The 15,381-nt window shown below is 36.8% G+C and overlaps 1 protein-coding gene across 11 annotated transcripts in view; it reads left to right on the top strand.

The window, feature by feature from the left end:
- The window catches only part of PTPRM (protein tyrosine phosphatase receptor type M), a 441,320-nt gene that overhangs the window by 264,549 nt on the left and 161,390 nt on the right, over positions 1–15,381 (top strand). For 7 of the 11 annotated variants that reach the window (XM_015618484.3, XM_015618479.3, XM_015618477.3 and 4 more), the window contains exons 13-14: positions 493–529; positions 5,746–5,820. In XM_015618484.3, the coding sequence (XP_015473970.1) occupies positions 493–529; positions 5,746–5,820 (112 nt within the window). The remainder of the gene's footprint in view (positions 1–492; positions 530–5,745; positions 5,821–15,381) is intronic. The other 4 variants (XM_015618486.3, XM_015618485.3, XM_015618483.3 and 1 more) reach the window with 1 other exon arrangement.

Genomic DNA, 15,381 nt, shown 5'->3' with positions numbered 1-15,381 from the left:
AGCCCTTCAATTCTTGATAAGCTTTGGCTGTCTGTGCTGACAGCCTGGAAATGTTTTCTGCCAGAAACCATAATGGTCCCTCATTCACAGTGCACCAACAGTGCAGAAATGTGAAACACCATTGATTATTTTTTCTTTCTAAAATTGTCTTAACATGATGCTTCAAACTATACTTTCTGTAAGAAAAAAAAAAAAATCTCCCAAGGTCATTATGTTGCCAGAGTTAAAAAGCTGAACCCTTCCTTGCCTGTGCTCCTGTGAATATCTTTCACATTTCTTACTTCTAGAGGAATCAAGTGGAATGTTTATGTACCATACCCAAGCAGCGTTGGTCCATATTATGAATGCATTTTTGAATTAGCTAATAAGCAGTTAAATATGGAATGGGGCACATTCTGCTCTGCCATTTTATCAGTACTTTTAAGAATAGAATTATGGATGACTTTGTTTGGAAACACAAGATGTGACCTTTTTCCTCTTTATTTGACACAGGAAACTAAAATTGACTGCGTCAGGGTAGCCACAAAAGGTATGTTTTTATTATGTCATGTATTCTATACTTCAGCTTGTTGATCTTCCCCTCATATGGTATTTGGAAACTTCCAGAAGTGTTTATATTGCTAAAACAGATCACTAAACATATTACAGAATTTTCATAGAATCATTTGCATCCTTAGCTGAGATCTAGGAAATTTGTTTGTTTGTTTGTTTTTAGTTATAAATGTATTAATTACTTTTGGTTATCTGCTTGAACACAGGGCTCTTAAAATATATTCTGTGGGTTTTTATATGATCTCACAATAAATAATTTGTGCTTACATTCATACACACACACACACACACACACACACACACATATATATATATATACACACACACATTTATATATATAGTAAAGTTGTAAAATTGCCAATTGCAGAGTACATACTAGCTGCTTATACATCCATAGTGAAAAATTGCCCCTTACTTGTAAGCAATTACCTTAACTTAATTGCTGTATAAAAAAGAAGTGGAGAAATCACGTTCTTCATTTTAATGAGACAGATCAGCTATATTTACTCAACTGTCAGCACATGATATTACCATTTGTGAGACAGATATGTACACTTGAGACAGTACTGGCTGTAGGTTTTGTCGCCAAACAGGGAAAGATAAATATGCTGCTGATCTATTTATCTTTGGGGGCTAGATCTATCTGTGATTATCTTTGTAGTCTCACCTTTTTAGTACCTTTAGCTGGTGGCAACTTAAAAGCGTAAAAAGAAGTGACTAACTAAAAAGAAGTGACGGAATAGTACAGTTTACTTGGAGATTGTAGTAGAGGAGCTGGAAGGAGTGTGGTGCTGTGAGTAGGTGCAGGTAATACCACCTGACAGTTAGGGCGCCTGGCAGGAGCATGAAACAAAAACTGCTTCATCCCTTGTACTTCTGCACCTTGCAGGAGGTCATGATTGTCTCAGTGACTACCCCAATGGAATTGATCCCACCATGATTTCCTTCACATGTAGACTTTGCAATTCCATCGCCACCTCTAAGTCTAAATGGGGTGGATGAGAAAGAAGGTCAATACTTAAAAGTAACAGAAATGTTAGCACAAAGTTGTCCCCGTTGAAAGTTTGGATACTCCCTACTGTGACAAATACATTATTGTGTCTCTTTGGACTCAATTCTTGGCTTCTTTTCTTTTCCAAACCAAAGGAAGTAGTTTAAATTTTCATTTACTAACTGACTGCTTACTAAACCATAGAAATCTTTCAAATATCTGAACTCAACCCAAATATAACACATATGAGAGATTAATTCCAGATGCAGGTGAAATCTTGTATTGTTTTCAAATAGCTTCAGAGATATCAGGAGTGAACTACATTACACCAGAAATCGTAATAGATGATTAGGGGAATGGATTTTAAATTTTTTTAAGATTTGTATTCCTGGTCACTAAAGGATGTTCAGCTATTTAAATTACTTGACTGACTGAAAATTTTTACTCTCATTTGAGAAGCGAGGGTAACTTTGTGGATTGGAATAGCTCCCATAGCAACAAGCTACTTTGAGCTAACCCATTTGGCAATGGAAATGTGAGAAATGCAGCTTTTATTTTAAACAAATCTCCCTACATTCCTGTTTTGAAAGCATGTTTCATATTTTTTCATAATAAAATAATGTTAGAAGTTGTTGTTAGGATTTTTTTATTTTTTAAAAAAGATATAAATACCTTGATGGTATTTATAGCCCCTGAAATAAAAATTTTCTTGGGGGGGCTACAGTAAAGCGCTGATTTCCATGATTTTAAACCGAATGCTTGTATTATATTTTTAATCTGTATTAATTAAAAAAAATTAAATGGACAGCATGGGATATTTTAATATGATATTAAAAGTAGCTGCCTGCACAGATGTTTTCCCTTTGGTTCTAACAGAGATACTTAAGGGAAAAGCAGAATTCTGTGCTCTCTCTGGACCTTCCACATTTGGGTTAGGAAAAAAACCAGAAAAAATGCTCTATGTCTGTAGGTCAGGAATCACTATACATGCATTGGGACAAGACTTAAAATTGTCCTCTCTCATTCTCCTCTCCTGTTCAATGCCCACAAACAGCTCGGTACAGTAGCTCAGTACATTCATGGTGTTTGTCCTCCAGTAAGCAACGCCTGCTCTGACCACTCTGTCAGATTTCTTAGACTTGCACAGTTTTCCACTGAGCTTTGAGACTGCAGTGTAGCTACTAGACAGTAAGCTACTTAAGCTCTATGTGCCTGTTATGTCCATCTATTTATGTGCCATAGTGCTTCTGGCAAATAAGATTGGGAATGCTCTCCAGAACTACATCTAGTTTTCACATACTAGTAAACATTCCTGGAATATTCATAATCTGGGCTTCTCTTATCTTCAGAAGTCTAGGTTTGGTGTTTTTTAAAGCTAGAGGAAGTGCTTCAGACCATTCGGGTATAAAACTGGTGCAATCTTCTTTTGAATTAAGGTCTGATCCTAAAAATACCCACAGCCTTGTGTAGGCCATTGTAGATTCTACTGTGTGAGAAACCATATGCTTTCACAGAATCACAGAATATTCTGAATTGCAAGGGATCATCGAATCCAGCTCTTAAGTGAATGGCCCATATGGGGGTTGAACCCACAATTTTGGTGCTCTTAGCACCATGCTCTGACTACCTAGGCCCTAATCAAGTTAATGATGTACCTAAATTTGCACGCAGAGTAGTCTCATTGACTACTTCACAACAATTCTGTCTTAAAGTAGACATCTAAGTATTTTACTAGATAAAGGCCTGTGCCCTTCCTAGGATCAAGGTCGCTCAAGGAAACTTTCAAGTTGCTGCTCCACTGAGCTAGCTGAGATTGGTCAAGCCACCTCATTATTGGTTAGCCTGTTTGGAGTCCACCCTGAGGACTGATATGGGGATTCAGAGCACGTCACTTGCTAGTTATATTCCCTTTAACTGTCTCACCTCCAGATAATGAAGTTATTGGTGCCCTTAAGATCACTGAGAGTTGATTTTATCACTGTCATGCAGTGTTCATTCCATGGCCCACCGTACACTTTTTAATTTTTTGTTAAAATGAAAATACATAACTGTAATATAAACATAATGTTTGTGTCCCAGATCCAGCAGAGCTGTTCTGGACCTTGAGAACAGTTTTCCCTCCCATTGATGCCTGCAGGAATAATGTCTGTACTTTACTGTCAAGCATGTGCTCAACTGGCAGACACTAAACCTTGTTGCATGTTGTATGAGAGACCAAGTGCACCAGATAGTTTATTATCATATTGATAGGTTTCCTGTTAGAAGAGTACAGCCTACCTCCAGAAAATTGCAGCCTAATTCTACTGGGTCAAATGCGTGTCTCGGGTCAGTAGCTAGATAATACTTTCTCATTCCATCAAGTATATTTTAAACAACTGCAATTTGTACCCTTTTAAAATATGATCTTGTTTTATGACCATTACATTTTTTCAAACAAAACCTCTGTTAAATGTGTTCTTTTAGAGATCATATAAAAATCCTGGTTGCAGTGATTACAAGTAAAAAAGTAGGATGAGAATATTTGATTTTGTAGAGCTGAAGGTTCTCCTTCTGCTTCTGATGAAGTCAAAGGAAGCCTTTGCCATTGACTTTGTTAGCAGAAGGATCAGACAGCACATCAGTATGATGTGGAGTCTCCTGATCTCAGTTTTCTTCAGAAAGGCTTCTGGGACCTCTGTGACTGTTTGGTGTATATACAAATGGGGAGACTGCAGGGTTTCCACTCCCATTGTTTTTGACAAGATAATTAAACAAACAAACAAACAAAATCAGGAATAGCTTTTTGTACCAGTGGTAATAAAGGTTGTCATATATTGCTTGAAATACAGCTTTCATATTCCTACTCTTTCTTCAAGCTAAATGACTGTAAAATCTCAACAGACTAAGTTGAAAACATTCCAAAACTCCTCCAAGTTTATTACTATCAACTTTGTGGTGGTTTGTGATTTATATTAAGACTATATTTCCTGATATGACTTGCAACACTGTCTGGATAGAAACATCTTGATTATCTCCTAGGAATGCAGTTCTCAAGAGGGAGGCATCATTGTTCTAATTTTGCAATATTGGAAGGCTTTCATTAATTATGAGAGAGAAAAGGATATTATAATATTTTAAATCCAATAGCAACAGTACTCTAGAAGCTACTATCAACACTGCATTTCAGTGTTGCAGAGGGATATTTCAAAATATTATGCAGCAGCAGTTTTGAGTTTAATTGTCTGCAGATGGTAGATGATCTATTTTCCTCTCTCGCTGCCACATTTCTAATAGCACCCAGGCTGTTCTATGTAAATGAGTGATCTTTCATATAATTTTGTCCTTAATTTTCCAATATTTTTTCTTTGCATCATTCTCCAGCTGCATCATGTTGGATCTGACCTTTTAATTTTTTTTATATTCCTTAATATATATGTATCACAGCGTGCTTAACCATTTAGAGGCAATCAAAGAACTGCCAGAAAACAAAGAAATAACAGATTTTATTAATGTGAGCCATGGTAATAGTGGTCTGTAGCAGACAGTGGTTGTTATAACTCTGTCAGAAAAGTCTGGGTATTTCAGGGCAGGTCAATTCAGGGTTTTCAGCTTTTTCTCGTGAACTTGAAACTCAGACCTCAGACAGTTACACACGTACCTAATTAAAAGTGTGCCACCTCTCAGTGGTCATTTTCTGTGTGCTGAGCATTAAATATATGTGTAGTGTGCACATTTTTAGAACAGTGACCCAAGTGGTTATAAGAAAAATTAATCTTAACTAGCTCAAAAATGTTTTACATAAAAGTTATTTTTAAAAAATTGTAGGAAAAATGTAGTATTATGAAATAAGAAAATAAAAATGAAACTAGCTCAAATTACTTGGAGAAGTTCCTATTAGAGTAATCTGAATAGTAAGGTTGTGTTCACTTAGAAAGCTTAGTGCTGTTACTAGCAGAGCTGAAGAGCCTCCAGTTTCCTCAAATGCAGTAAATAATGTGCTTTGAGTCCTTTTCCTGAATGAAAGTCGCACGCGACAGCTTATTAATTCTCAGAATAACCACACTAACAACTGAAGATGAAAAGGAACTTGTGGGAGTTTTTTGGTTTTTATTTGTGAAGTTCAGACAATAAACGACTGACCAAGATTCTTCTTGCTGGCGTAGCTTCAGTCTGGCTTTTTTTTCCCTCATGCATGCTGACCTGGAACTCTTCCTTTGCCTTAGCTGCGATAATCGTGACTCAGCTTACAACACCATACATTCGCATCGCCCCTGCTGCAGGCGACGACCAGCTAACAGGTCAGATGTTCAAGTACAGACAAGTCATCATGCCCATTCTGTCTCTTTTCCTTTGGCTCCTTTTCCCCCAACAGGTTCTTCTTTTTTCTGCTCATAAACAGTTTCCCTGTGTTAAAAGTTCCTTTCTGTTCATAATTTCTTCCTCAGCTCCATTAAATTCAGTGGTGTGCTTGGCACAAAAACGTACACACACGTCCCTGTATGTACAACTCCGCTGCATGTGCTCATTGTGATTGTGAACTGTGGAATGTTCCTTCAAGCCTGATGTTGTGAAAAGATCTCATCTTGCTCCATCCATAAATTAAATGACAGTTTGAATATAGATATATATCTGTGTACCTGTTTGTTTTTTTCTCTGTTTTTGGATCAAGACAATAGAATTTCTAAATAATATAGGCTCACAAGTTGCATGTGCAAGTTAGGACAAAGATCTAGTATTAGTAGATTCAGATTTTTTTCTATGTAGTGGTAGGAAGATTGTGTTTTCTGGCAAAATTTCAATATGACAGAAAATAAAGAAATAGATTCCTTTTTGTTATGTCATACATGACTTCTAGGATTAAAATAAAACACCCTAGCATGTGACATAAGAGAACGAGCAAGACTTAAGGATTTAAAATCTAAAGTAAACTCAGTATTCAAGTGGAACCATTATTAGGCTATATGTGGCTTGAAGGATGGCTCAGAATATGCCAGAAGACCTCTATGAACCTGGAGAAATGATTGATTTTGTCAGAAAATAAACCCATGCCTAAAACCTTTCAGGGATTTGCAAACTTTCGAACAGAACTAAAGAGCATTAAATACTCTAGAACCTGAAGTGATAAAATATGTAATGGGAGAAGTAAACCTAGTAAACCAGCTTTTAGTGTATGATAAGATCATTGCCTTTTTGAAGAATGCTGGCACAGTTCCTTGGGAAAGCACATTGTTCCCATGTTGCTACCAGGGTGTCTAAGAGGAGTTCAGATGTCTGGTATCTGGGTACTGCTACAGTCAATGAGAGGCAGTTCAATGATTCAGCTTAAGATAAGAGGATTAGTGACATGTCTGCTATAGCTTTTAATTCTGCAGTATGTGTAATAATAGCAAAGCTGAGTGATCCACAGTGCCCAAGTTACCTTGTCAATCAAGACAAAATTGCTGCATGTATACTTTCATTTTGTAATATTGTATGAACTAATGAACTAATCAGAATAACATACTTAGATGATGCCATTAAGTAGCTTGTTCTTGTTACTGCTGCTTGGCAGAAGCTGTGTCTGCATACATTTTTACACCTCAGTTATTTTTTTGTTTGACAATTCAGATAAAGCATTGAAGAGACAGGATCTCTTTCATATCCTTGAATTACAACAAGTTTTTGTATCTTCATCACAGAATTCAAATAAGCTTCTATATTTTTCCATGTGGAGATGGAAATGTTTCTCTTCTCATGTTTTGTTTTTACTGTTTCTTTCAATGCAAAACTGGGTAGCTATAGGTAACACTGGAGACATGCCTATTTCACAGGAAGGAGATGGCTACAGTTCTTAACAGTGAGAGAAAAGAGATATAGCTAGCATAGGATAGCTGGCAAAGTATTTATTTCATTGCTTTGTCAGTAGTGGCATTGACAGTCTGTGGTTGTCTGTCATATCTGTGAATTTCGTTTCCTTTTTGTTGAAAAGAAAATAAAGATGTTCTACCAGAATCTAATTTTGTAGTGAAAAAGAAAGTATCAGATTATACCCACCCACAGCATTTATAGCTATCTGTGAAATGTATTGGAAAGCCTTTGAAATGCCCTCATCATCCTCCCAGTCCCATCTCATGTTTGAAAGACTCTGCTCAAAAGGGAAGAAACATCTTCCTCCTCGTTTGCCACAACTACAATAACAAGCAAAGAAGCCTCACTCAGCCCACATGGTTGTCCCATGACAGCAACAAGAATTTCTGTTTTTCTAGGGAGACATCCTGCCTAGGGGTCCTTAGGGCAGGCTTTTCAGCTTCAGGGCAGTATAGCAGTAATGGGACCTGCAGTATCCATGAGAAGCAAAAATGTTTTCTTAAAGGAGGTTTACAGAAACTGGACCACACATGCGGGACCTGGGAGTGATACACATTGTCCCCACATTTTTCTCCTATAAATTTCAAGACCCTAGAAAGGATTTACATGTAAAAGGATTTGTTTATGTGAAGGTATAGAGCTGTTTCTGACTGTAGTTACCACAAGCCCTACAGCTGTAACTGTTAAATGTCACTTAGCATTTTCTGTTCAGTGCTTTTTCCTCACTTCTTTGCTCAGAACCAAAGTAATTACATTTGAGATCAAGAAATTACTTTCATCTTTTAGCATTTGAGGAGATACATAAGCGGCAGTGGGAAGGTCAAGGATGGCATTTTCTGTTTCTTTACATTGGAAGTTGATGCTTTTTGCATAATAAAAATTTAAAACCTTGGCTGTATTCCTGAATATTGTTACCAAATTTGAAAGGTCTTCCTCTTCACAAATATCATGATAATACGGCTCTGCTTTCAAGCCAATTCTACTTGCACTCATTTCCTCCAACCTCGTCATCAGCTCATCTTGCCTCTTACTGGTGCAGTTTATAAACAATGCATTATTAATTTCTCTTTGTCCTTCCTTTCTCCTTCCTTTTTCATATAAAAATAACAGGTCTTCCGTTTATAGGATTACGAGTTAGTTGCCCTAAATATCTTGAGAGCCACTTCAGGTTGCCTTTGCTGCCTGTAGCAAAGAGAACTTTTTCTTGCAGTTGCACTTGAAATACCCACAGTGTAGTTGTCCTTGAGTTATAGCATAAGATAACCTAGTGTAAAAGCAACTGTGTGATTTTGAGTCTTAGAAGCCAAAACAGGGAAATTAATTTATTAGTCAATATATTATTACCAGTGATACAATAACTTAGTAGCTAAGAATTTAAATTTAGTGGATAGTGTTTAGTTTTCAATGTTACCTTACAAAAAGTAGCTAACTTGAAATTCTCTCAGTTGACCCTGTCCTCCAACAGACAAGGAGAATATCTGACTTACATCTGTCTGTGAGGAAAAAGGATCCATGTTTTCATAACAAACACAGTTTAACATACAGTTGGAATCATGTAGGATGTTATCAAAAAACATACCACACACAAATGTGACTGTATGATCTTAACTTCAAAGTTGAATAACAAATACATCTTTTTTGAGAAAGACTGAAATCATTTGCAGTTTGTTTCAGTATTTTGTAAGAGACACTTCATCTAATAGGTTTAAATTGGCCATATTTGGTATTCACTTGGCCCTCATATATTCTGTTCTCTCTGCATTCTGATAAAATAGCATGCTTGGAATCATAATTAGGGTGTTCATTCTGTCAGGCATTTTCTTAATTGTTGAAATATGTCTGAGATACTCGTATTTAAATTAAATTATTTCCATTTGTGATTTAGTGGAGCAGCCACTACTTCGCTGGATATTATTAAGACTGATTTCCATAGAACACCCTTTTTATGACCCATTGTTAATTACACATCCAGCTGCAAGAGAGAACTCTGTATTGTACATTCCTCACACATGAAATTCTTGGTGCAAATCAAATGCAGCAAGATCTGTCAGAAGTTTTGTAAAGTAACAGATACTTAACAATTGGGAAGTTTTGGTGGGTTTTTGTTTTTTTTTTTAAAGAAAGGGGCAAAAGCTTAAAATTTAATTATTTTTTTCCTGCACACGTGAAGGTCTAGACGATCACCGTATTTTCTAAACTAGTTAACAGCAGTCATAAAATAATCCCAGTTGGTTTCTTCTCCCTTATGAAGTTACCACCATAATAAAATATACCCCTTTCTTCAGATGTGAATTCAGTACATAGCAAGATTTATTTCTGTGTTCTGGGTCACATTCTGTTCTCATCCATTCCACTGTAAAAGTGAAAAAAATGAACTGAAATCTTTGATTGATTAAATCGTAACTTCATGGAATTTTTTCACGTCAAGGGATTTACTCCAGTTTTGTACTGCGTTACTGAAAACATAGTTTGTTTATTAACAGATAAACCAACAGCATAAATTTGGGAAGGAGTGTTTTTGCTATTTACTTTGATTGTTTTGCTTTACAGTGCGTTTGAGGTATAACAACATATGCTGGACAGACATTCACATTCATTTTTTCTCCATCCTGAACCATGTAACATTGATTTAGATATATTCTGAATGCTAAAATTTGAAGTGCTATTTTTGGGCAGTGTAGAATCCACTATTTCCTAGTTGAGACAATTTCCTACTTCAGTCTATAGTAACAAACCTACGTGCAGACACGTCTGTCTGCAGGTTCAATACACTGTTTTAGAAGTTTATTCTTGTCTTGATACTTCTGGATGACATTTGCATTAGTTGGAATTGTGGATAGTTATCCAGGGGAGAATAAGCACCTGTGTGCTGTAATGTCAAAGCCATACTGCAGTGCTGTTGCAAGGTCAAGTGATAAGGAAAGCATGAGAACGGATCTGAGTCTCCAAAGTGAAATTCTAAGCCCATTTTTATGTGATGGCCCCAGCGATTGTTGTACCAATTGTTCAAGGATTCTGGTCTTCTTGCTCAGCTGGGCAGAATGCAAAACAAGGAAACGTTTCTACTTTCTGCAGCACTGGCTGAATGCATTTCAATGGGCTGTGGTGTCACTTGTGATTTATTGCCCATTTTTGTTCTTTTATGTGTTATATTTGTCATTTTTGCAGTGACAGTTTCATCTATAAAACAGCATAGTTACAAGAAAATGTTAAGAGGATACAGGAGTGCCATGGGAGCTGCTGTTTCCTTTTCTCCCTTTTATTTCCCCTAGTACATTACAGAGTCAAATGTCAGGTTTTCTGTAAGACAGTGCAGCCAAAGCATCTGTGCTTTTAAGCATATGTACATTTTCCACAGAGCAACTGAGGAAGAGCTAAAGTTAAACAATAAGACAAAGAAGGCCCAAAAATAACGTTAGTAACTAACATTTCACAAATGGTGAAATAACCCATAATACAAATACAAGCCTTTGCCATCTGTACACAATAAAGAGCCCAACCTCATTAGAAGCCAGGTATCAGTGGGATTATATTAGTCATAATAAGTACGCCACTTAATGTTTTAAAATAATTGTTCCTTTAACATTCTCTGGAAGTGGGACCCTCCCAACTCTCCTGTGTAAGTAGAAGAATAGGGAGGATAAACTGCAGAGGGTCTTGTCAGCAGTTTTATTCTGGGCATTGATGCTTCTGGTTGGCCAAGGGGGTGTGAGTTCTTCAGCTGTATCGCCAGAGACGGTGTGCTACGGACCTGGGACAGGAGCAGCTGGAGAAGATCCCGTGAACTAGAGGAAAGTATCTACCTTTCCCCCCTTTAGGAAGGACAAGTAGCCTAGTTAGGTATGTTTTCCACTGTAGAAAGTGTTTGTCTTTTATTCAGAGGAGTTAAAAAGTTGGTTGCCACAGAAGTAATAGTCAGTCATTGCAGAAGCTTTGTTACATCCCCCAAGAACAAAACCAGTCTGGAAGTTTGAGCCTTGCAGTACATACCTGAGAGAAAATTATGATTCCACGTGTCCAATATATCTTTCATAAAGAGAGTCATCCACATTCAATGTAAGCCACTAAAGATGGGTCTGTTTGGTTCATTCTAGCTTGAAAAATAATCTGTTCTCTTAGTAATGTGTAATTTTCATGTCAGGATATCTGTGAGGCTGTTTGAGGTTGGGCTGGGAGGAGACAGAGCTTTTCTTAATCACATTATAGAGAATGGAAGCATAAAACCCAGTCATGAAAGTAATGATAGGAATGAAATGACCAAGGTAAATTCTTTAACAAAGTGCAGGAATCTCTGCCATCTGTTTAGTACTGGTACTGGTCAGTATCACACCTACTCCAAAATGTTTCAACATCAGCAATGTACAGAGAAGCAGAAAACCTGAAACAATGCAAAAATTCCAGTAGGTAATTTTTAGAGCATAGCTGTCATACAGTGTGTTATTTCATTTCTGTATTAAAAAAAAATATGCTTCTGAATTTAACATTAGAAAGAGAACATGTTTTGTATGTATCACAATGAAAAATTAAGGAGAGACAAGGGAAGACAAAGAAACTCAGAGATATAAGTAGTAACTAAAAAAAACTGTGAATTTCAGTGTTTCCCACCTGTAGTTTTTGATTGTATTCATAAAATGCTAAGCAATTTGAATTTTAAGTTTAAATAAAATGTGGGACCAGTTGTGGGTAAAAATAATCTGTAGTTCTTCAAATCTGCAGATCTGGTGTTTGTACCACTGGAGAGTTTGACAAATGTTTAAGGCAATATTACGTGGATTGGTTCTGTTCTAATGTGTAGTGAGCATTCAAATGTGTTACACATTTGAACACAACAAACAGAGTAGTGCAGCAAAGAAGATAGTAATACTGACAACTTTAAGCAAAAGTTAAGGAACATACCATCTTGGGCAAAATAATGTTTCAGCAATTTAGTTTAGTTTCCTTGAAATGCCTCAAATTTTACTGGGAATCTGAGCTACATTTGTCTGCTTGGGTAATAATTCAATACTATGCAAGCCATAACTGGAGTTATTGATGAGTTTTTAACACCTTCTTAAGACGATATATTGAAAATGTTCTTTTCAATAGGAGATGAACAATGGGAGTTTGACTGCAAGAACCAATGATTTTAGAGTTCTGGGAAAGACAATCAGGTTTATCTATGCATTTTCAAGTCTTCATTTTTCAAAAATTTTGAATTTTCATTTCCTTCTCTTCATCTGATTTTCTGTCATTGCTGAGCACTAAGAAGTTTTTGTGTACATAGAGAATTCCCATGCAAATGGAAGTTGAGTCACAGTTTTTCATAAAAGTGAACAGAAATTGTGTTGCATGGTTTTAAGCAGTCAAAGGGGGAAATAAGTACTATCAGGTTCTGTTTAAACTTTTGAGTTTATGTCAGAAGCACGAAGAGAAACAGAGGAAAACCAGTAAATTCTAATTGGTCAGAAGCAAACAAAGTATTCTATAAAACTATTTTGAAGCAAAATAGTTGCACTTTTCAGTATGCTGTCATTGAATTAGACTGCTTCTGGTTATGAGTAAATGTGTCAATAATTAAAAGTGAAAAGAGCTGATGATAAAAATGACTGTTCAAGGCATTCTTAATCAAATAGAACGAGTGGAGATTTTCCTTTAACCCCTCAAACCTCCAGGAAATAAATGAAAAACAAAATGTAAATCAGTGATAATGATTCAGAGGAGGCCTAGTCTATTCTTGTCCCTGTACTAGAATACTGGTGCATTCAACATTATTTTGGTCTGAATAGGCTTTTTTATTGGCAATACTGTAAACATTTCTGAAATATGAACAAAAGAACTGCTAGACTGTATGGCACAAAGACATATTTAGAATTCTGTGGAATTATATTTCCTTTGTTGTGCTGATTCTCCTTTCCAGTTCCTCTAGCTGACCTTCCTGCCCCAAAACAGTGTTGATTCTGAAATGATTTAAAAGAAAAAAGTTTTGAGTGTTTTTTCTTACTTTTTATAAATTTATCACAAACATATTTTTCTATTTCTTCATGTATCATTGCATGTATAATTTCATTTATTTGTTAGTAGAATTAACTATGTTATGCTTTCTTCCAAGAAAATATGTGGGTAATGAATAATGAGAAGTAAATTCCAAGTGATTGTTTTTGAAGGATTTCTGAAGAATCCTTCATAAGGATTGCAGTATGAAGGGAGGTGGAAATCACCAGGAATGTCAGCCTCATCTGTGAGCCAGTGGCAGCACAGGCCAAAACATCCATGGGTGTTCAGACCTCCCACAGGCAGGGATACCTATATACTGCATTACCCTGCCTCTCTCCTCCTAATGGCAAAGTAACTGAGCCTTAACTGACTTTCCATTTGGAGCCATTCCTCTGCTTAAAGTCCTTGGCTGACAGTGAGATCAGAAGACGATAGGTCACTCTGCTGCTTCTTACCCATAGCTTCAGGTTCCTTTGTTCCCATGCTGGATGCAATCCCTTTCATTGAGGGATGGAAAATAAAACAGCTGTGTTTCTCCAGGCCAAAAACATCTAGTTCTGTAGCTGAGTGGGACAACTCCAGAAACATTACTGTTTGATCTTATTTCACATCTTCCAGGCTTGGTAGAAGCCAGTTGAATGCTAGAAAACCACATTTTATCTCCCCTGAAGAGGGCAGTCCTCTTCAGTCCTCAAATCCACACCTTTCCTGTTTCTAGAAAACAGCTGAAATAAATTCTCAGTAGTGCCTGATATTTCTTGTCATGTCTCACTATATTTTCAGGAGATCTAGTGTTGAAAGCATGGGAGTCAACAAGAGGTCTCCTTCAGCAATAAGTGAAAGTCTAATTACCCTTGGTGAGGCTGATGATGAATCTTCCACTTCTTCTATAGGGATGTCCTGAAAGTGGTGCTGACTTGCTTAGAAAATACATTAGGTATGGACAGGATCAATCCCGATTGTATGCTTTCATTTTCTTAGAGCTAATTTGAGAATAGTACTCTTCTACCCTGAGTACTGTTGGTTTGAGGCTGTGTAGAGAGCCATAAAATGAAATGGTTTCGGTCTAAAGGCTACCCTTATACATTATGTACCTCTGTGACTTCTTGTTCACCGAAATCAGGGACTGTAAGATGCAATTACACTTCCAGTGGCTGCAAGTGGGACCTCTTTCACAGAGCATCGGCTGGGAACAAGTTGAAAGTACTGGGATACCTGCAGTTTCAGCCCCTGTTGGTGCTTCTTTTCTCAGACCTCCTCATCCTTATTCAGTATGAGATCTACATGCATACAGCTAATCTGATGCAAGTATATTCTCATTACTCCTCAGTCAACCTTGATTAGAAATGTGTGTCTCATCCTGGCCATTGTTGTGCTTTTGTTGTTAGAGAGTAGATGGTAAGAAAGCCAAGTTTCATCTTTCCACAGAAGTCAGGAGGATTTCAACTTTTATTTCAGTGGCAGGGTCCGTTTTAAAATATGCTGCCATTGCTTTTCCATTTGTTGGCATAGAGGTCTGTGATGTGCACCACTGTGGCTGCTTCTTTGGCCATACATAGTTAGTACTTATAAATATGTAACCATCCTTTTTTCTTCATAAAATATACTAAAGTGTGTGGGAGTACCCTTTAGGGCTATTTGAAAGCTTGAAGTTCCAAACAGCTTTTATTTTTTTTTTTCCTTACTAAATTATTTATTTCCAAGAAGGAGATACACTGTGTCTGTATATTTGAGACTTGTTAATAATTTCTGGTTATGGTACAGCTATTGAGTGTGCTTTAAACATCCTTTAATGATCTCAGTGCTATTAAAGTGTAAGGGCTTACATTTTTTTCCAGAATGAATGAGGGCTTCCAACTCCTTGGGTGCCCACTAGAGAGGAAAATTTTTATGAATTTTAATTATTTAAATTTCTTTGCTTAAAAGAAAAAGGCAAAGAAGAGCTAGCAGAAAGGATGGTGGCTTTGTTTCAAAGGAGAAATGTGCTGTTTATCAACACTTGATTGCTTGTTTAAAGTCTTTTTTTAAAAAAACCCACA

Source organism: Parus major, chromosome 2 (genome assembly GCF_001522545.3).
Source record: "Parus major isolate Abel chromosome 2, Parus_major1.1, whole genome shotgun sequence".
NCBI lineage: Eukaryota > Metazoa > Chordata > Aves > Passeriformes > Paridae > Parus > Parus major.
Note: the sequence above shows the minus strand (reverse complement) of the source record. Positions and strands in the feature narration are given on the sequence as shown.